We start from the raw sequence: 22756 nt of genomic DNA on the forward strand, positions 1-22756 counted from the left end.
ACTCTCACTTTTAAGATATAATTATCAAAATAATATTAATTGAATGGTGAATAAAATAAATGGTCAAAGATGCTATACCTAAAATATAAAGATCACAAAATTGCCTTAACATACAAAGAAAATATCTTTTATTTGTAATAATAAAGCCTAAGAAATGATGACATAAAGTTAACAGATTTGATGTGGACACAAATAGGTTTAAAAAGCTATAGATGAATAACCACTTTTTCATCCAATATTTCCTCAATTATTTTTGGAGAGCGTCTCCGGTATATTCCTGACTGAATCTTAAGCATGATGTATCCAGGTGACTCAATTCTTTCTTTCCATTAGTCCTCACTATCTTTCTTTTTCTTCTTTTTCTTCTTTTTCTCTGGACTCTGAAAATAACCAATGAGAATCCTTTTGAAAAAGCTGCAAATATATGGGTGAGTAATAATAACTTTTCCTTATAAAAAGCAAACAAATTTGGGGAAAATTAAAATTTAAAAATATAAAAATGAACTCTATGAAAGTGATATGTAGCAAATCATATTCTCTACCTTACTCAAAGCAAATCTAATTTGCAATAAGAATAATCTAGGTATTTATTATATACATACAACAATGTCATTTTATTTTTCTACCCAACAAGAAAACCACTTTTTAAAAAAATTACCTACTTTTTATGGCCATGCCACCCTGAACAAGCCTGATCCCGTCTGATCTCGGAAGGTAAGCAGGGTCAGGCCTGGTTAATACTTAGATGGGACACCACCTAGGATGATCAAGTGCTGTAGGAGTATGTATGTATGTATGTATGCATATATGTACATACGTATCTATGAATGAATGAATGAATGAATGAATAAAATGATTGTAAGCTGACAAGGTCCTTGCAACCTGTGAGGTCAACCAAGGGTTACCTCGCCTAAAAAAAACTGCCTGCTAATCTATTATATAGAGTATAATAAAAACAAACATACAGGAATTGCTGTACTGGTGCACGGTTCTTCTTCAGAAAGCTGTTCTTCCTTAATGTGTTTCTTTTTGTCCTTCTTCTTCTTCTTCTTCTTCACAGATGTCTCCTGTTCTTCCACCACTAGTACTTCTTCTTCTTCTTCTTCTTCAACTAAATAGGGTTAACATTGCATCAGAACTCACTCCCCACAAAACCTTTTGAATCTTAGGTTTTTCCTGACATTCTGATCAATCACCTAATGTTTATTATATAATTGTATAATTAGAAAAATCCTTCTAAAAGCTAGTTCAATACCATTAACTTTACAAATGATATAAAGCTCAGAGAGAAGTAAATGCCTCATGATGATGTAGCTACGTATAGAAATCAGAATTAAAACGGATTATCTCATTACCAAACCTACTGTTCTTTTGGAGAACAGTTAATTATATTAGAAATTATTAAGTTTGTACTCTGGAATTAACAGTCCTGGGTTTATTCAAACTGCACTGTGACCCTGAGGAAGTTAAGTCATTTAACTTCTGAAAAACCAACTTCTTCATCTATAAAATTTAGCAATGTCTATCTCATTGGATTGTTACTAGCACTTAACGAGATTACATGCAATGTCAAGCACAATGCTTGACACATTAGAACGAGGACTCAGTAACAGGTAGGTATTATTAGAAATCCATTCACCAAATACTTATCTTGTACCTACCACATGCCAAGCCCTAATCTAAATAACTGGAGATGTAGCAAGGCACAAAAGAAATAAAAATCCCCATCCTTATGAATCTTTTAGCAGAAGTGGAGACAAAAAACAATACACTCACTGTACAATATTTTTATAGTGTAATCAGTGCTAAGGATCTGAGGAGGCTGGTACATGTGGAGATTTTAGAAAGAACAGTCAGGGAAATGCCTAAAAGAGGTAAGAAAAGTGAATGATGCATATATCTCGAGGGAAAATATTCCAGGCAGAGACCAAATGCTAAGGTTATTTTGGGAGAATGGAGTTCAGCAGGTTTAAAGAATAGCAAGGAGACCACTGTGGCTGCTACATTAAGAAGTGGTGGATATATTAGGTGGTTAGATTCTGGATATACTTTCAAAATAGAATGAAGAGGATCTGCTGCCAGAATAAATTTGGGTTATAAGAGAAGATTCATGGTTAAAGAAAGGCCAATGTAACCAAATTTGCCATTTATAAGATGGAGGAAATTGTGGCAAATAGACTGGGAGTGGCGAAGATCCATGAATGTTAAGTTTAAAAAGCTTATTGGACATGTAAGTGAAGATATGAATCTAGAGTTTGGTGTTTTCAAATACTACTAATGGGTTTAGGGATCTAGATAAGGAAATAGTAGCATAGGAATTAAATAACATTTTCCTCATTTAGGGCAGGAGTCCACATTTGCTGATGGACACTTTTGGCCGTTGAGCTATTTAGAAACCAAAAAGTAAACTAGTCATTGCTTAAATGCTTGTCTTCCTAGACTAGCTGACAGGCAACTCAAAACAGGTCCAACTAATTGGGGGGTGGGGGTTTCTTGCTTACCAACTCTGCAAAACAGCTTACTTCAATGGAAAGCACCTTTTAAGTATCACTATTGATGGCAGGCTACCCAGTAAGTTATTGCCCTAGTCCATTCCATATAACATCAACAATGAGGAAAACTACTTGCTCTATCAATTCTACACTTAACTATGTAACAAAACTATCTCAAGTTATTTAGAAACTATATTCTTTGTTTTCCTTCTATTTTAAGTTGATTCTCAAAAGAGTTTATGCAGTAGAAACTAAAGTTTTAGCACACATAGTATATATAATATCCAATTCCATATATTCAAAGAAATGCTTCTCATATTCCTCTAAGAAGTCTAATAAATTTAACAATATCCTAACTATTCCCAGAGAAGATGATGGCTTACTGAAACACTATTAGTTTTCAATATAGGTGGTTTCACAATGAAGCTCAATAATACATACTTTCTCAAAACGTATGAACTTTGTACTTAAGGACTAAGAAGAGTATAAATGATATTTAAAACATTCGAACTAACCTTTAACTTTAACCTTGGCTTTCTTTGCCTTCTTTTCAATTATTTCATCCTCTTTGTCTACCTGTTCTATCTTGCGTTTTTTAGAACAGGTTGGCAGTGTGGAGTCACCAGAAGGATCATAAGTCTTTACTTCACTGAAAGAGTGAAAAAATGGTGTTTCATTTTAGGGGCTTTGGGACAGTTTACAAAAACCAGTAATTTCCAAAAGGTAAAGAGGTATTAATAATTTTCCAGGCAGGTCAATCACACTTCAAGAGAAGTGGTGAGCTAAATGAATTCTGTTTAATAACCAACACAGTAACTATGGTACAGAAAATTATTTAATCAGCATAGAGGAAAATAGGAGAAAAGCTCTTTACGTCCAATTAATATACTAGAAAGTAAAAACTGAACCAATTCACATTTTAGAATATAAAGTATATAAAGTAATTCAATGAAAAACAAAACACCTCAATAAGATATAATACAGAAAACTTCACAAGTTCCTAAGACGCAGAGGAACAAGATGGGCATACATATGAATAGTCCATAAAACCCCAAAATTGCTTTTATTCTAACATAGCAGAAAAAAAAAAATCGAAGTACTGAGTACCTAAAATGTGAACTAAATCTCATAATTGATGCTTTAGCTGCATGTGTTTAAAGTCATAACATAATGTTATGAGAATATTTTAAAAAGTGTATAAAACAAGCTAAGGAATGCTCTATTTCTTAAGCTGATTAGTCAGTTCGTGACTGTTTAAACTGAATATATATGGTTTCTTTTCAGAATACAATAATGAAAAAAATTTTTTTCCTAAATGTGTATATTTAAATATATAATTGAGATGCTACTATATCTTGCTCCTCCTGCCCATTTATAGCATAAGATTTATTATTAAAACTCTTAAGAATTACAAGATTTATAAAAGTAGAATTTATGAGTTAACAACTAGAAACATCTTTTAATTTTATGGCGAGGTCTGAGTATCATGTGTATTAGACATTTTTAAGACTTTTGTGTCTTTAAAAAATAGGTTTGTTAGATTAATTCTTAAGTTTCATTCTGATAAATGGCATACTATATAGGAACTATGACAAATATTTACTACCAATATTTGGCAATTAACAAGTTAAATATTAAGAGTCAAAACAAATATATGTATTTATTACACCAATGTAAAAATATGTATAGGATTAAAAACTAGACCTGAATATAAAAAGTCAATGGCAAAGAAAAAAATTAGTATGTCGACATGCTTCAGTTTACAATAAAAACTGCTGCCTATAATTAACATTTAAATAAGCAGAAATTATTCATCCATCCTTCCCCAAACATTCTCACCTTTTATGTTCATATTTTTCAGCTTTTGCTAATGCCTTTCCTGTGCCACTTATTTTCCTTATCTAAGAAAAGAAAAAATGATTATCTAAGGCATAATGTCTTTATAGTATATACTCTAATATAGGAATTCTTGGTAAATATAAAGGAAATTGTTAACAGTAGGCATAGAAAGAATGTATTAACCATACTAAGATGCACCATAAACTGTTTAGCAAGTGAAATGAATAAGTACATGAAGTACTCATAATTTATTAACTTTTAACAAGTAACTTCCACAATAGGTTGAACGTGTATCTTACCCCTCTATCTTCCAAGGTCCTCAACCTGGCCTCTAATTTGGCTCTATTCTCAACTCCCATTGCAGAACTGGAATCTTCACCAAAAGCATCGTACCGGATAGCCAAAACAGTTTTGGCTGCCAACATTCGAGAAATCTAACAGAGAACCTCAAGTTAGAAAGTCATTCTAGGATTTTTTAAAAATCACGAATTAAAAAAGTACTATAAATCATACAAGTCAAGCCATCTATCTTACATTTGAATCTTTGCCATAACATAATGGCTGATTATACATAACTATCATCATTTAGGTGGATGAAAAGATCTTTTAGTAGTTCATGTCTAAAACTAGTTAAAACTATTCTTTCAGTGCCCTCCTTTAGTTTTCACTCAGCGACACTAATTCTATACCACGAGGTCAGCCAGAAAGTATAGCTCCCCTTTTAAACTTATTAACATTTTATTTTATTCAACTCTATTTTCCCCATTGTTCTGCCCTGAATTTTATGAAATTTTAGTTTCTATTAAACTATGTATACTTTACAAAAGAGCTTGAAAGTAATTAAGCCCCAGTTTCTTCATCTATAAGAGACAACATTACATAGGGCTATTATTTTTTATAATTCATAAATGTTGATATTAACTTGGTTTCCTGACCACAAAGACACTTTTAATGCGTCACTCACTCCAACAGGCGAATTCCAAGAAAATAACAACAGTGAAAGAAAAGCTTTAACAGGACCAGTAATACTTCCTTCCAGGACACAAAATATTTTTTATTTAAAGAAGTCACCATTCTCTACTTCACGAGGGGAAAAAAAAAAATAGATTCATGCATACTATAGAGTAGGAGGAAAATGGGTTGTTTTAGAAGGAAAAAAAGGCCTACTTCAGGACAACCATAACTCACCTTTCCTTTGTGTTTGGGACTTGTCTGGCCTACAAGTGAAGCATGATAAATGAGACCATACTTAGGGGTATCTCGTCTAGACTTTAGCGCTCTGAAGAGTGCCTTTTCTGCTCCAAGAATCTGAACTGTAGAAGCTGCATGTTTGGCCAAATTCAAAAGAGAGCCTTAAGAAGAAAAGAAGTTAATTATAAGAAGTGCACTTTCAAGCAACTGAAAGTTGCATGCACTAAACACAAGACCTACAGTCTAAGTATTACAGCCATCAGAGCAAATAAAAATCTGATGTAATACAGTATTCTATAGTTTGGCATTCCCTAAAAATCCCGATGCCTCAGCCATTTATGATTCTTCCATTAGCATCACAAGCCAATGTTTATGATGAATGTCTACGACAAACTGAAGGTTAAGCTTATTTGATTTTACTTATTTGTCTGAGGAATATGGCATTACTATTTTACATTCATTACCATATCACAGGATATAAACATGTTACTTACAGACACCCCTCAACCTAGCCCTCATTTTTTTGAGATTTTGGACATCAAATATTCTACAATTTAAATAAAAACCCTCATATAAATAAATGTAAACTTATTAACATATGTTGATAGTAGAAATCCCTGCATCTCTTGCTCCAAGTTTAGCTAAACATACGAAATTTTGGATGTAGACTAAAAAAACCAGCCCAGATGATTCCAACCTTGCAGCTGAGGGTATTTGAATGGCATATCTGATCAATGAGGAAACTATTCTAGTTTAAACTTTACTATAGATGATACATTAAGATCCATGATGAATTATTACGATATCTCCAGTAATATAATGAACCAGTACCTCATTGTATTTGTAGGTATACAATTACATAGTATTTTTTTGTAGCAGCCATCTTTGTAATATCATCATACACAAGTATTACATTGTCTAATAAATCCACTACTTGAAATACTTTTTATGTTAAGTATGTTAAAATATAAAATAGCATGTTCAATAGCAAAAACATCTCAATCAAGGATATGTATAGTCATGTGTCACATGACATTTCAGTCAACAAAAGACCACATATACGACATGACAGTGGTATACCATGTAGTCTAGGTGTACAGTAGGCAATACCATCTAGGTTTGTGTAAGTCCACATTATGTTTGCACAATGACAAAATTGGCCAACACATTTCTCAGAACATATCCCGTTGTTAAGCAGCACGTGGCTGCTGTGATTTCTTAAAACTATTTAAAATTTAATCTATTTTTTTATTTTATAAAATATTAACAGATTTCATCCTCCTATGTATACCTGATTGTTCTAATTAAGCATAACAAACTTCTGACAGTGGACAAGTGTCTCAGAAGAGGTAGTGACTTAAGATGCCTTCATTACCCAAAAGGAAATCAGGCATACAAATGAAAATCATCATTGAACACTTGGTCCTTAGTCATTACACACCATCTCCTCCTACTTATTACCTAAAATTTCTTTTAATAACTGTAGTTTAAAGATTTTTTAAAATCCTAGTTAGAAAACAACTCTAAATACCCATGTTTACAAATTATATATTAAAATCATCACCTGCATGAGCAATAAGCCGTGCTCCAACTAATTCCCCAACCATAACTGTAACATTGGGTGCAATGGCCATCATTCGATTTTGTAGGTATTCATAGAGCTGGGTTCTATATTCTGAGATTTCAATTACCTAGTATAAGGAACAAAATTAATAACTCATAAATGGTAAAGAGTAAAAACAGTATAAACTTCACACGCCTAAAACATGGGAGCCCTACTTAATTATCATAGGGCAGCTGTGCAACTCTGGGAAAACAAATCATTCCTTGTCTCAATTTCCTATAAAAGGGTTGGTGTGAAGATTTTATTATGTAATGTAAACAGCCTAACATACTATCTAAAAATGTTAGCCAATAATACTTTAATTTTTAAAAACCTCCAAAAACAGGTATTTGTGCCATCCTCTTTAATTCTTGTATAGCTAGCTCCAAATCACTACAGGCTATAAACATAAAAGAATTAAGTAACTCGAGCTATATTTTCCTGCCTTCTTATTGGATTTATAATTCATTATTCAGACTATGCAATTATACAATTAAATTAGTACTCCTCATTTTATATATTTCCCCCTTTAAGTATAGAAATCAAGATGGCATCAGATGAGGTAGTGACTGAACACCTTCATTTATTAATCAGGTGAACAATAAGTTTAAGAATCATCATGGCCATCAGAAAGTTATTACAGAGCTGGTACCACAACTAGTTTCTCTATATGTAGCTTACCTGAGTGCAGAGATGTAGAATGTTGCATATATCTTCTTCTGAAACCTCTGTCCCCATAGATATCTCTGCAGCTGCTTTTACTTCTGCTTCAACTTCCTCTGGCAGTAATTCTGAAAGTTGGGCCGAGGCATAATTCTTTCTATCGCCTATGGAATGTTTGCAGAGGATGAGGGAGAATCACTCTTCAACAAATTATATAAAATCCACCAAACAGTCAAAAGAAATAGAGATAAGCCAATGAAAAGGGTGCCTAAACAAAACAAAAAGCGAACAAGTTTGACCTAGGAATTTTCCTAATGTAAAGGCTTGATTTTAGAGATTAAAATCTTTTGCTATCACTTCCTTCCAAAAAAACAAAAACAAAAACCCCACAAAAACAAAACAAAACACCCCCATGAAATACTGTGATAGACAATTTGTAGCTAAGGCCATGAATTCTTGGGGTGATAATATAATACAAGCCAAGCATTAGTGAACTCATATTCACTAATACTACTCAAGTCCCTCTAACTAATACTAACACTAATATTATTAGTATAGACTATAACACTAACAGTACAGATAGCAGTTTTACTTTTAGTATTATTATTAGTACACTTCAGGATATCTCCCCAAGTCTACAGTTGCCCGTAATAGCTAACCCACTACGAGACACATTCATGTGAATGAGAAGCCATTTCAAGAAAAACCAAATTAGAAAGCCATGCTGTTGCACAGGTCACCAAAATCAAAGTTAAGGTTAATTTTGTTTCTGAAATATAACATTAATATGGTTACACTTCTAAAACCTAATAATACTAGTTGTAAAAGTTAAGAAAAAAATTATTATAACTCATGTTTTAGGATGCGAATAAATTACTTTCAATGCCTTAAATGATAAAGTTACTTACCAACTTTCTGTAAACACTTGCAGTATGTTAAGTTATCTGAAATAATTTTTCCTAATTCAGGGAAATGCCAGCCATACCATTCTCTACACCGCATAATATAGTTGTTTAGTTCTTTATCTAAGTCATCCAACAAGGCTGCAGCAAATTAAAATGAAAAAGAAAATAGGAACTTAAAAGTTTTAAATTGTGGTAAAATATACATAAAACTTACCACTTTAACAATTTTCAAGTGTACATTTCAGTGGCATCAAGTACAATCACAATGCTGTATAATCATTAACACTCTTCATTTCCAGAAATCTTTCATCATCCTGACTTGAAACTCTGTAGCAGTTAAATTAAGCCCCATTCTCAACTCCCCTCAATCGCTGGTAATCTCTCCTACTTTCTGCCTCTATGAATTTGTCTATTCTGGGTATCACGCAATATTTGTTTTTTTGTGTGTGTGACTTATTTCACTTAGCATAATGTTTTCAGGATTTGTCCATGTTGTAGCAGGTATTAGAACATCATTCCTTTTTAAGGATGAACATTTCAGTGTGTGTATATACCACATTTTGTTTATCTAGTCAATGAGTACTTGGCTTGTTTCCGCCTTTTGGCTATTGTGAATAATTCTGTTCTAAACAATAACATATAATATTCTGAGTAACTGCTTTCAATACTTTTGGATATATGTTCCAGCAATACAATGGCCATTTATTTAAAGGGATTTTTAAAATTGGAAATTAAGACTCTCAAGTTTCCAAAAATCACTTAATGGGAGAATGACCTATTATAAATAAAGCCCAAAGAAAAAAGCAAAATGAATCATTTTACCTTATTAGTATAACTCATATTATGGTCAATTAGTCAAATTATACGAATTTTTCCTTTTTTTATTCTGTGTTTTCCTAATTATTTACTTTACTTATTTAAAGTTCTAGCTAATCTCCTTTCATTTCCTCGACAGAATTATAAAAGACAGTTTTAATAGTAGGAAAATACCATGCAGAATAGACTGCACATGTTCTATACTTACAAATTGCCTGAACAATCATTGTATCCACTTTATCAGCGCTAAATTTCAATCTATATCGGGACAAGCTGGGGAGAAGTGGGAAAATAGGAAATTACTAAGATAGCATCCATAAAAAGCACTTAATTAACATCTTAAATACTTTTACCCAAATCCCTCCCTCAGAGCCACATGGTTTTATTTTTATCTTTCCTACACAGGTAAAGCAGTTGAACAAGAATATTTAAGATCAGAAAATACACATTTGAAAAGAAAATACATCTGTCCTGTTGCAAGTTGGGAAGAACCTATAGCTCTGTAACATTAATTTATGAATGCTATGTAGTACAGGCTACACTAGTTCACAGATAATTTCTGCAGCATATTAATGCTTTATACCAGCAAGAAAAAATGCAGCACTGCCAACACTTGAAAACAGAAAGCCATGGAGGAATAACACTGTATATAAATTAGGATTTCTTCATCTTGGCACTATTAACATTATAGGCCTGACAGTCTTTCTTGTGGGGGGCTATTCTGTGCATTGCAAGATAATAAATATCCCTGGCCTTTACCACATTATATGCTACTAAGACACCTCGCCTCTAGTTGTGACAACCAAAAATATCTCTACATACTGCCAAACATTCTCTAAGAGATATCTGATTACCCTTGACTGAAAACCACTGCTGTACACTATGTCAATTAATCACAAGTTTGAATCTTGATACAGTTTAGCTATTTATTCTCTTAGAAATGCTTATTATCAAGTTCTTCCTGACTTTGGTACATTTTGCTCATCTAAGTCAGCACAGCTTTAACACTGCCATCAATCTATGCTCAATACTTTTTGTTCAAATGCATAGAATTTTGTTTACTATATTCTTCTAAATATAATGTCTTTTTTTACTGTGTTAATTTTTTAGGGTTGTTATTGATAATGCTCTGGTTACAAAGTTGCATAAGTTTTGAGCAGTCTACCCTTAATCTTATTTTTTCTTCATAAACTCTGTTACTTGTAGTGCAGCTTCACAGAATGTTAAGCTTTTCAGGAACACATATAATTACACTATAGCAGAAATGCCCGTTCTAATGGTTAAAAATAATAGGTTAATGTGCTTTTACCTTATTACAAAAATGCAATAAAAATCAAAGTAAAACAAGCAACACACACAGATGAGACCATAGCAAATGAGAAAATTTGGGAACATGGTAAGTAGATGGTGGAACAGTAAATGATTTAGCAAAGATAAAAAAAAAAAAAAATGAAAAAGAGACAAATATCCAAAACTCTGGGATCCAACGGTAGAAGAGTAGAGAATGCCTATGGGGAGGTTTAGAGTCTAGGCAACAGAACAAGAATGCCTGGATTCAAATCCCGGCCTCCTCACTAGATGTTTTAGCTTTGGGCATCAGTTTCCTCATCTGTAAAATGAGGGTACTACTACTACTACTTATTGTTATGAGAATTAAATTATTAGGTATGACATTCTTGGCCCTTTTCCCATTTAGGAAAAAAAGTGTAGCTCGCTGCCAGCATTAACATCAGGAGTAGGAATGCTACGTTTTCTAGGATTTGACATTTTTAGTGACTGAACTACTAAAAACAGAATACTATATAAACATAACGATGCTATTTGTTTCCTAAGACTATTGATGTATTAGAGTGATAAGAAAATAATAATAAAAGCAAGGTATTTTGTGGCAAACTTTGGGGGTAAGGTTAGGACTGTAACCCACGAGTTACCTTGGGGCAAATATTGCAACCACAAGTACCAACAGTGAGTATTCTCGGGGCAAATAGGAAATGGGTTAGAACAATGCTATACAATTGTTTACTAAAAATTAAGCTAACTTTTTTTTCTAGTAAATCTCACCTGTGCGCCAATCCAAGACACATAGCTGCCATTTCACGTGGTTCTACCCCAGGGATTAATCCATCCATCTGTGAACGAATTCCTCTCATAAGTTCATTAACAACAGGACTATGGATGCAACTGAGATTCAGCTTTTCCTGTAAAACCAAGAAAACTTGCATTAGAGAAATAAGTTTCCGAAAATAATTTAAATATTCAAATAGCATTGATTAAAACATTTACATTTCTGTTTCATAAAGAGCAATTTCTAGTGTTCACGGGAAGAACACCTGAATATCCTGTCGGTAGAAGTCAAAACTGGTATAAGTTTCCTGGAAGACAGCTTGTCTACATGAATCAAAAGCTTTAAAAAGGTAAATAGTTTAACCCAGTAGTTCTGTTTCTTTTGTTGGTTCAAGGGATCTTTTACTACCTCACGTTGAGATTCTTTTAAAAATCATAAAGGTAATATACAGATTACAATCAATAGTACTATAAAGGGAACTGAATAAAAAATAAAATGCTGAGCCTTAAGCCCTTTATCTATAAATAGTAACTGTTAGCATCCTTTAAATTCTTCTAAATACATGTTAATATGTGTATATACACGCAAATCATAAATACAGTTTAAGTTTTTAAACAGCCAAACAGGACAATAAATTTCATTCTCCACGCTTTCATTTGTCATACTGCATATAACAGTTCATCAAATGCCTATAATGATAGTCACACAAATGTATATAGTGCATCATGTTTAAGAAACATATTTAGGATGTATGAGTAATATTCAGGCGAAGATTTATAAATAGAATAACTGAAAAGAAAAAATTAAAGATACCCACAATACCACCACTCAGCAATTTGTTCTTCTGTGCATATGTTTATTATGCTAAAATTTAATGTTTTTAACAGAAAAATACAAACTAAGACTTGTGGGCATTTCAAAGGATGAAGATAGAGAATGACACCATCACAGGAAACTTCATTACCTGACCGTATTAGAAATAATCTATTTAAGCAAACTTCTTAAATTCAGAATCCTGGTTCAAAAAACCCTCAATCTTCTTTAGGGCTTTCCTTCCTAAAAGACCTAGACATAATATAATCCTTAGTTTAAGAATCAAAGATCGAATTATCACAAACAACTGGCTATCAATTTGTTTTGTTTTTTTTTCACTTCTGGGATCTGGCTTCTCCCGTCCTACCTGCCCCCCCCTCTAACTTTATGTTTAACCTCTAGCAACTCTACCCACCCCCCTAAAGTTTTCTAATAAACACATGCACTAAAATGAAAGCTCATGACCCCTTTTGTGTTGGAAAGAAGTGGCTAAACAAAAATATGGCAAGATACACACAAAGTGTTAACAGACTACTTCTGGGTGACAGGGCTCAAGCTATTTTTTTTAACCATTTTTTGGTGTATTTGTATTTTCTACAATGAACATATGTTTACTTAGTCCTAATAATCATATTGGAAATCAATTATTATGTAACCTAGGGCAAAAAATATCAAGTATGAGAACTTATGTGTACAGACATGCCACCCTGAACAAGCCCCAGCCTGTCTGATCACAGAAGCTAAGCAAGGTCGTCAGGCCTGGTTAGTACTTGGATGGGAGACCACCTAGGAAGACCAGGTGTTATAAGTGTAAAAAATAAAACATAAGGGATTGTAAGCTGACAAGGTCCTTGCAATCTGTGAGGTCAACCAAGGGTTGCCTCGCCAAAAAAAAAAAAAAAAAAAAAAAAAGAGAGCGAGAGAGAGAGAGAACTTATGATAAACAACTCATTGCAAAGGCTGGGCTTTGTAGCTACTATGCTGTATGGTGGGTTCTGGTCAGCAGGCATGAAAGAAAATTTTAACTTCACCTTTATGACTCCTCCTAGTTTAGCATCGGCTACAGCCAAAGGTTCATGGGCTTCTTTTACTATTTTCTTCAGAACTTTCTTCAACTGCTTATTGATTTTGCCCTCCATCAGAGCTGTGAATGCTTTTCAGGAAAAAAAGAAAACAAGAGTTAACGCTCAAGAGCTAAAGATCTTATGAAAAAAAAATTTCCTTTCAAAAAGGCTGAATTTAACAGTACTTCTAAAATGATAAATGTAAAAATGTTTTACAAGTTACACATTTTATAATCTTCTGATTTTGCTATCCTTATTTCCACTCCAGAACAGGAGATAAACCATATATAATTCTTTTTCCTATGCCACATGAACTTGGAGCTAGAATCGTAAAATGCTAGCAACAATCTATTTTGGAATGGAAGGAAAAAAAAAAAAAAGCACACTTGCCTGATGTTCTGAATTGTGAAATACCCTAATATCCCTTTAAGACTCTGTTAAAAGGGAGTGCATTCATTTTGAAGGATCTGTTACAGTGTAAGCATAACTGAGTGGGGCTTTATCTTTGCTAATCCCTGATCCAGAGGTATCATCGAACCTAAGCTTGTAAACCTCCAGTGATAGAGAGCTTACCTCCAAAGGCAGCCGCAGCCCTATTCAATTTTGAGACTACTTTCATTTTGGGTAAATTCTAAATTTTCTACTTTGTAACATACCAGTCCTTAGGCCTACACTTAGATTTTTCTGTACCCACATGGACTCAGGGACTAAAACTTCTGATATTTGTCTGGGTTTTAGCTGAGTTTAAAGTTTGAATGGCAGGAATGAAGTCTGTCATCATTTCTAAGGCCAAGCATTTAATCAGCCAGATACTTGCTCTTCCCTCCTGACCACATCTTTCCATCCATTTGAATTACAAGTCCATTTTATGTTATCCAGAAAGATGAAAGGTGAAGACAAAAACCATCTGGCAACCACATAGCTCTTTCAGAGATCTCCACACTCTGAGAAGCTAAGATTCAAGCTATTTTTGTTGAGTTCTAACCTTTTACATTTTGTACAACACTGACTCCTTATAATCTACCTTTCTAATAAGAGTTGTATTTTAAGTTTTTAATCTTTCATAATTAAAAAATTATCCAACCTCTTGCTCCTAGTTCTCAATCTTCTGTATCATCTACTTTTACACTTTGACCTAGTTTGACCTTCATTTACCTTCCCTTTACCAAAAAAAATTCTGTTACTGTTTCTAATATGTATTTTTAAAAGATAGTCAACAGAGATGGTGACAGGAATAGGGGGAAGCTGAGTCTTTACTAGCTATTGTTTACTAGCTAGTAGTTTCCTCCTCTTCATCCAAATGTAGGCTGGCCCCAAATTTTACTGTGGTTATTTGGAAGACTTGCAACTTGAAAATTCAACTAAAAGTAAAAACAAACTTCTCCATGCAAATGTCATATTTGAACTTCTGGGACCAATATAAATTATTAACATCGTACCCCATCGGACTCTTAGCCTATAGGGCTTTAAATGCATACTGACATCTACAGCCACAGAGTTTTGGTTCTGTTATGTCAAGCTTTGTAACAGGCAGTAGGAAGTTAAATTGCCAGGAAGGACTCTGTTCTCTTAATAAGGTAATGTTCAACATTTTGATTAAAAAAAAACAAAACAAAACAAAAAACAAGGAGGGAAGGGGAAGGAGAGCGGTAAAGGGGGAGAGGGAGAGAGGAAAAAAGCATTGTAAAGGTTTCACTACTTTCATTCATTAACCCCAAAATATTTATGTGCCAGAATGTAAGGATTTGACGGTCAACAACATAGCCCCTGCCTTTGTGGAATTTAGATGGAGGCTATGTGTGTCAAGAGGGTTCTCACCTAGTATGGCATTTCCCTCATTCATCTTGTTATTTTAAGAAATACCATAAGCTCAGTAGGAAAATGAGATAGATATTTCTCAAGCTTGTTTTATCACCTGAAAAATAATGATAACATTACCTACCTCACAGGATTACTTCAAGGATTAAATAATTTTGGAGTGATGAGTAAAAAAATCTGACAAATCACTATGCGATCCATGGATTAGCTATAGTAAAAATCTGCTCTGTGATTGGCTAGAGGATGGACCTGTCCATGCAATAGTTTAATAAGGAGTGGTCAGAATAAATCGGGATAGGGTTACAGTGCCTTATATTCCAGGAGGAGCTGTTAAAACTAGTCTATGTGAACACATCCTCAAGTAGGAGAATAGCTAACACAATCTTACTTGGGATTTCACCGAAATTTTACCTATATTTAATTTTAAGGCTGTGATGAACCAAACTGTTTAAAGTTCTTCAACCAAAATTATCACAATTGTGCTTTATGGCTCTATGAGGCTTTAATTACTGATGTACTGATGAAGATGGGATGGCCAATAATAAGCTTCCTAATTTTCACAAGAGCACTATACCCTTCTGTGGCTGATGAACAAAATTATTTGGGTCTGTTAAATTCTTGCCTAATTTAAGCCATAGTCTTCCTTAAGTACCTTCACTTACAAATTATACCACCAAGTAGTTGGCTGATTTGATATAGAATGAATGCAACTGAAAAATTTATGATTAGGGTTTATATTTGGCCTTTTTGTTTACCCCAACATTAAAAAACCAACTGCCTACTGAAGCCAAGCCTAGTTAATAAACCCCATTTACTGTATATGTCGTCCCACCATGAGGACTAGTTGGAGGATATGAATCATCCATTCTTCCAAATCATTAAAAGCCATGTCCCCTTTAGATAACTCATACCTCTCCATAGTTTTTGTATTAAAATACATACACGCACAAACCTCTTTTCCTAAAACTTTATTAAAATGTTGTGTTTTTTATGAACTAAAAATGCACCCCTAGAGAGCTGTTTTATTAATATTTCAACTATGAATCCTGGCTATTTTCAACTTATCCTTGGATTAAAATGATCAGAGAGCTGTATGCTTCACCACATTACCTTGGTCCCTTGTAGAACAGCTTTTACTGAATTGTGCTTTAGCATTATGCTGTTGGTTTCCACAGGGAGATCAACTTAACCACTTCTCAGCTCTCATCTCAGCCCTATGGTAAAAAAAGCTAACTCAATGTTGTCTCAGTGGTAGTGACGAATTTGTTAAATCACTTAAATTCAGTTCCAAAAAGAATACATCATTGACAACATTGAATAAAGTTAACTCAGGCAACTGAAGCAAACAATCTTTTAATAAGGATAATAGTGTCAAGATTAAAAATAAAAAGAAAGCTAGCCTTTGACTTTACCTGCTAATGCTTCTGCTGTATCCTGAAATTTCTCAAAATGTTTTAGCTTCACTCTAGAATTAAGGAAAAAAAATGTTATAGCTGCACACTAACATCTGCAAAAGCTACAGGAAAAGGTGTTGTTTCCCAAAGCATTTACGGATAAAAGAAACTTTCCTGTCATTGGGTATCGGGATCCAAAGTTAGATATTATAAAAATGACCAGTTTCTCTAAATGTTAGGCTAATAACGTTTGACTATTATAGAGGATGTTGTATGCTTTGAAAGAAGCATAAAAAGCAAAGAGGTTTGCTGCCACATTTAAACTACAAGAAAGATGCTGAAGCTTAAAGATGCATAACATCTGCTGCTTAAAGCTAGACACAAAATGTCTTACTATACAGCATAGAAATAGCCTAAGAAAAGGTGTTAAGAGTCCATCTTACGTCAGGAATCTCATGACATCTGATTTATTCATCTAGTACAAATGCCATTAAACAATAGCTTATTGTCAGATCTCATTCCTGTTAACCTCATTCTCTCCTTCTTCCTCATATACTCATGGCACAGGATAACACCATCTTATATCAAAACTACATTTAATTCATTGTTGTCTCAGTGGTAGTGACGAATATTTGAGATCACTTACATTCAGTTTCAACAAGAATACATCATTGACAACAACGAATCAGATTAACTCAGCCAATTGATGCACAGAGCCCTTTAAAAAGGAAAATTAACCCTCTGTTCTTTCTAAAATAGTGTTATCTTAAGCAAGGTTTTCTTAATTGGTCAGAGAACACCTTGGTAGCCCTTTAAATACATGCTTAATAGTACAGAGATTTAAGGAAAGCATGAATTTCATCTTATTCTGCCTCATCCCACACCCATTTGCACCCTTAGGTGGCATTTGTTCATCTCTCTCTACTTACATAAATGCATATATAGATATACAAGAAAACAGCAAAAAGGAGATCACATTATATAAACTCTGAAGCGCAGTTTCCTCAGTATATCATGGACCTCTCTCCAGGTCAACAAGAGATGTAGAGATATACAATTCCATTACTGATGGACATTTAAGCTATTTAAAAATATGTTTTTTTGCCATAACAAATGCGGCAACTCTGTTTTCTCTAATTGTTTAATATGACATTTCTTTGGGCTCAACACTTTTGCAAGCTTAAGTAGTTTCCTTCTATTCTTATGAGTTTTTATTAGCACTAGCAAATGAATTATCAAATGTACCTTAGCATCCACGGACATAAAAATTAATCCAGTTTCCAGGTCCATACTCACCAAATGGGGTACTTCAGAACGTGATTCACAGATGGTGAAATACCTATCTCAGCTCTACCTTGAGGAAAAGCCAGCTCTAGCTCTTTTTCCTACCACTCATTCCCTAGCCTGGGCATCAACATTACGCTGTATTTTCTCATCCAGAGATCGTGGGGAACTCAGGTATAACTTTCTAGGATTTACTACCTAGTTATTATTCCAGAGGGAGATAGGAGGTATAAGTTATAAAGCATGAATAAATTGCAAATTTACTTTTAACAGAAATTTATACTTAATTCACAATCAGCTTACATTTTCAAATATCTTATAAAATTGTAATTTTCTGATGCTGTTCAATCTAGTCTACAGCTAATATGAATTAGCTGAGGTAGCCTATACTCTAAATGAGGAATTTAATAATTAGGCTCATATCAATACTATTCCTGAAATACATTTCAAAACAAAGAGTTATGAATATAACATTATATGAATCGCAATAAAATACAAAAAGAATCCCTGAATGTGAACTGCTAAATCCTTAGTTTCCAGATGACTTACATTTTATTTGCTTTTTCTGGAGTTTCGAATTCTTTCCACAAACTATCAACCTCTTGAAGTTTCTTCTCATTCAAAACCTGTAACACATATTTACATAATTTTCTTTAATTGACATAGCTTAGACATGCTACACTGAGTACAACTGTACATGTAAAATGAGGGTAGTAAAGCTATTTTTCTCTCTGAAATAAGGAACCAGTTTCCTTACTCTGCATACGGTTTTGGTCAAATTATTAGATCAAGTAGCACAATTAATAACTGGAAAGAATTCAGATCTAGTTGGGGGTCTTTGTTGAAAAATTTCTATTTTTAAACTCTTCAAAAAAACATTCACAGAACATCAAAAGACCTTTAGAATATTTTTAATATGACTTTTTTTTACGCTAATTAAACTGACCTGCCACCAATTGTAACATGTCCCAATTTTCAGGGATGTTAAATATGGGGAAATATGCATTTTAAGATTGATCCTACCCTATCTTATACTTGAGTAGTTGACTTACCACATAGCATTTTTGGTGAGGGTGTAGAGAAATAATTTTTATTCACTCTTGATTTAAATGAAACCAATAGAACCTCTTGAAGGCAATATGGTAGCATGTGTCAACATAACACACAGATATCCTATATGATCAATTAACTATTTTGTACCGAATAACTTTTTCTTTACTGCTTTAAACACATTATGGATCTCTCTAAAACTAAGATACAATCAATTGTAACACATATCCTGATGTAAGAAAATTAAAAATGCAAAGGAAAGAAGGAGCACTTTTAATCTGTGAAACAGTACTTAACATTTAGGGATACATTCTTCCAAGACTTTTTGACAATCTATATGATTTTATTTATGCACACTTATAGTAATCATACCATACTCTTAGCATAGCATGGACATAATTCTAGGTTTTTAACATACACCATCATTTATGCCCTTATTATTATTTAGGTTATTTCTAAATTTTCCCTATTATCCTTCAGAAAATATATATATTTTTATCCATAAATGCTGTACTTCTAGAGAGCTACTGGAGTTAATTGGTCATAATAAATACATGTATTTTATATTGACAGATTCTATTAGTTTCACTTAAATCACGAGTGAGCAATATTGCCATTGTAGACAACTCCAATAAGAGGAAAAATAAACAAAGCCAGTTTTTGGTTTTTAATTAATATTTTATTTGTTTTCTTAAAAATAACAAGTACTTAACATACGTGCAAACAGAAGTATATTTCCTGGCAAGGATGTGGATGGTGAAAACGGAACCCTTGTGCACTGTTAATGGGATTCAAATTGGCGCAGCAGCCACTATGGAAAACAGCTGGGAGGGTCCATAAAACATTAAAAATAGAATTACCTTATGACCAAGCAATTCCACTTTTGGGAATTTATCCGAAGAAACCCCAAAGAGTAATTCTAAAAAATATATGTACCCCTATGTTCACTGAGGTGTTACTTACAACAGCCAAGATATGGAAGCAACAACTGGATAAAGATGCAATATATATATACAATGGAATGTTATTCGGCTATAAAAAAGAATGAAATCTTACCATCTGCGGCAACATGGATTGAACCTAGAGGGTATTACGCTAAGTGAAATAAGTCAGAGAAAGACAAATGCCATACAATCTCACTTATATGAGGAATATAAAGAACAAAATAAAACAATCACTCATAAATACAGAGAACAAGTTGATAATCGTCATATGGGAGGGGGTGAGGAGGTTGGGTGAAGAAATATAAACTGGTAGTTACAAAATAGTCACGGGGATGTAAAGTACAGCATAGGGATTATAGTCAAAAACATTGTAAGAACTACATATAGTGCCAGGTGGGTACTAGATTAATGGGGGGAATCACTTTTTAAATTTATATAAATGTCTAACCACTATGCTGTACACCTGAAACTAATAATAATGCCAACGGTAATTTAAAAATAAAAACAAAAAGTATATTTTCAAATGTCAGAAGAGAAATTTGGAAAATACAGTAGCTCTCCCACATCAACATTTTGGTATGTACCTTTCCAGACTTTCTTACGTCCACGCCATAGTTTTTTGATTCCCAACTAGAATCATATGATATATCTTACTTAGCTTTTCTTTTTTGTCTTATATTAGCATATAATAAAAAATTTTGGGTTTCCTTGCTATATTCATAGGACTTAGAAGAGTGCCTGGGATGTGGCCTGCACTCAATTTACCTCATTCTTTCTAACATCAACAGCATCCCACTATGAATGTCTCTTTGTTCCATCGTTTCTGTACTGATGAATCTTAACTTCAAACTTTCCCTATTAAAACAACCTAAACTCAACTTGATTATCACCAGTCCATCTATCTCCCCCAGTCTTCAAACTTGAAATGACCATTGCATTTCCACGTGTAATAAGACATTGCAAATTTCATACAGCTCAAACCCGTTTCTCTTCCCTACCAACACACACCCACTTAAACCAAAAACGTACATTCAAACCTTTAGTCAATTGTCAGTTCTACCTTTAAAATTCTCCCAATATTCCCTTTCATTCCAAACTTAATCCAAGCAATTTTGTCTCGTCTAGATTAATGCAAAAACACTTTTGCTCTTTTTTCTTGACCCCTCCACTCCCAGTAATCTACTCTTTACACAGTTCAGCAACTTTTTCATAACCTGTAAAATTTTAACACGGCTCCTGTCCACCTCTTTAACCCAGAACCTGGCGTCCCAAACGGCGGGACCACGTGTTCACTGAAAAGTGCGCCTGCCAGGCCCAAAGTCTCCCACTTCCTTTCAGAGCCGGGGGAAATAAGTGGTAAACACGCTATTCTGAACTGTGTTGTCCTCTCCTTAGGACTTTCCTTCTCCTCACCTGCCCAACACCCGCCTCCCCCCTCCAACGGCTCAATTTCCCATCTACCTTAAAGATGGCGTAGCCGACGGACGTTTCAAACAGCACCAACATGCTGAGGCCGGATCAACACGCTGCGCGGCCAGCCGCGAGCTCTTAAACCTGTAGAAAAAGACCAAACTTGTGTGCTCCCTGGTCCGCAGGGCCGCGACTGGCCAAGCAAAAACACGCACGCCTTCCCACAACAAAATCAGACCACGCTGCCTAAACCTTCCACACCTGACTGTATGCAGAACACGTGAACGCGCCTCGACTTCTCCAAGGAACTGGGATGTGACATCACTTCCGACGCATTACGTGTCGCGTAGCAGGCCGTCACTTCCTCAATATTCCCGCCACAGGAGAGCAGGAAAATATCGCGAGATTTTTTTAAGGCGCTAAACGAGTTTTAACGCGTCTCGGTTGCATAGAGATCTGGAGGGGGGAAACTTTGCTTTTATTATTGTTTTTTAAACACCCATGTATGACATATTGAGAGAAATGCGGAGCTGTTTCGATGTCTTTCTCAGGCATATGGAATTTGGGAAATGCTAACGGTTAGACTTTACCTCTGCCTTAAAGTCATCAGAATGACACTATGATTATCCATGTATCTACGAGCACTCCTTGCCGTTTTCTCATCTATGGCCAAACTGGATTTTTTGCACATGTATCTTTCAAACATATGTGAGTCTTTCCTATTTTTTCTGCAATCACGCTAGGTTGTAAATTTATATTTTTCTGTTCTTAGTGTAATTTGCTTTTCTGATAACTTCCAGTCTCAGTGACATTTAAAACCCCAATTCTTCCACAAGTCTGGATTCCAATAGGAGTAAAATTTATTTCCTTACTTCCCAGACCCTATATGCAGATTGTCTGTAAACAGTAAATTGTAACTTGCTGGAAGTTATGGAACACTAACTTGATTTTCTCAAGCAACTCTGCAACCTAGGATCAAGAGGAATGAAAGTGCTGAACTGAATAATAGAAAAGATGAAAATGAGGGAAAATCAAAAGGATAGGGGAATCCAGGGTACAGACAAGAGTATGATTGTTTATGCTATAGGATCTAGTGTGGCTGGGGAGAAAAGAGAGACCAAACTGGCTTGATTGGGAGAAGGAGAAAGGGGTAAGGGAATGGATGAAATGGAAGCACTGTCTCTTTATAGTGTTTTATAGTATACTTTACAATTTTTCATGGTCTACTTAACAAAAGTCATCTGCTAGAGAATGGAATTTGTAACTTACACTTACTTGTACCACATTGTGCTAGTCATGAAGTAGGATCTCATTAAGTAATTTGTAAACATTTAATGAATGAGTATCCTCAAGAAGTTAAATTCTTTTCCTTGGCATCCAAAACTTGCACCCTTTACCCAAAAGA

At 34.2% G+C, this 22756-nt stretch overlaps 1 protein-coding gene, 4 non-coding genes and 1 pseudogene across 8 annotated transcripts; 1 reads left to right on the top strand and 5 right to left on the bottom strand.

The window, feature by feature from the left end:
* Window positions 1-105: 105 nt before the first annotated feature.
* On the bottom strand, window positions 106-21678 carry NOP58 (NOP58 ribonucleoprotein). Of its 4 annotated transcripts, none has more exons than XM_016161960.2 (16): window positions 21613-21678; window positions 21403-21495; window positions 18497-18573; window positions 16682-16734; window positions 13419-13540; window positions 11571-11707; window positions 9718-9782; window positions 8697-8831; window positions 7807-7952; window positions 7087-7213; window positions 5520-5683; window positions 4631-4765; window positions 4332-4393; window positions 3008-3141; window positions 966-1111; window positions 106-380 (listed from the first exon to the last, which is right to left on the bottom strand). In XM_016161960.2, exons 2-16 carry the CDS (start codon window positions 21445-21447, stop codon window positions 330-332), a joined length of 1599 nt encoding a protein of 532 aa, XP_016017446.2. In that variant the 5' UTR covers window positions 21448-21495; window positions 21613-21678; the 3' UTR covers window positions 106-329. The 4 variants fall into 4 exon arrangements, with proteins under 4 accessions (XP_016017446.2, XP_016017448.2, XP_036092561.1 ...); XM_016161962.2 differs by lacking the exon at window positions 21613-21678 and adding an exon at window positions 16380-16483 and having other exon boundaries at window positions 21403-21610; XM_036236668.1 differs by lacking the exon at window positions 21613-21678 and having other exon boundaries at window positions 21403-21606.
* On the top strand, window positions 664-782 carry LOC118614251 (annotated as a pseudogene).
* Window positions 6858-6941, bottom strand: LOC118614531. Its single transcript, XR_004956115.1, has one exon. It is a non-coding gene; the product is annotated as a small nucleolar RNA SNORD11 (small nucleolar RNA).
* LOC118614533 lies at window positions 7671-7754 on the bottom strand. The gene has a single exon (XR_004956116.1). It is a non-coding gene; the product is annotated as a small nucleolar RNA SNORD11B (small nucleolar RNA).
* LOC118614522 lies at window positions 16503-16587 on the bottom strand. Its single transcript, XR_004956107.1, has one exon. It is a non-coding gene; the product is annotated as a small nucleolar RNA SNORD70 (small nucleolar RNA).
* LOC118614523 lies at window positions 17264-17348 on the bottom strand. The gene has a single exon (XR_004956108.1). It is a non-coding gene; the product is annotated as a small nucleolar RNA SNORD70 (small nucleolar RNA).
* Window positions 21679-22756: the final 1078 nt, after the last annotated feature.

This window comes from Rousettus aegyptiacus, unplaced genomic scaffold, assembly GCF_014176215.1.
Source record: "Rousettus aegyptiacus isolate mRouAeg1 unplaced genomic scaffold, mRouAeg1.p scaffold_m13_p_2, whole genome shotgun sequence".
NCBI classification, from domain to species: domain Eukaryota; kingdom Metazoa; phylum Chordata; class Mammalia; order Chiroptera; family Pteropodidae; genus Rousettus; species Rousettus aegyptiacus.

Bases quoted from the DNA above. Each gene is read 5' to 3' on its own strand.
- NOP58 (XM_016161960.2), bottom strand. From the start codon at position 21,447: ATGTTGGTGCTGTTTGAAACGTCCGTCGGCTACGCCATCTTTAAG. The intron at 11,708-13,418 runs GTGAAGTTAAAA...TTGGTTTTACAG, and splicing joins AACTAGGAGGAGTCATAAAG to GAAAAGCTGAATCTCAGTTG. The intron at 7,953-8,696 runs GTAAGTAACTTT...AACATTCCATAG, and splicing joins CAAGTGTTTACAGAAAGTTG to GCGATAGAAAGAATTATGCC.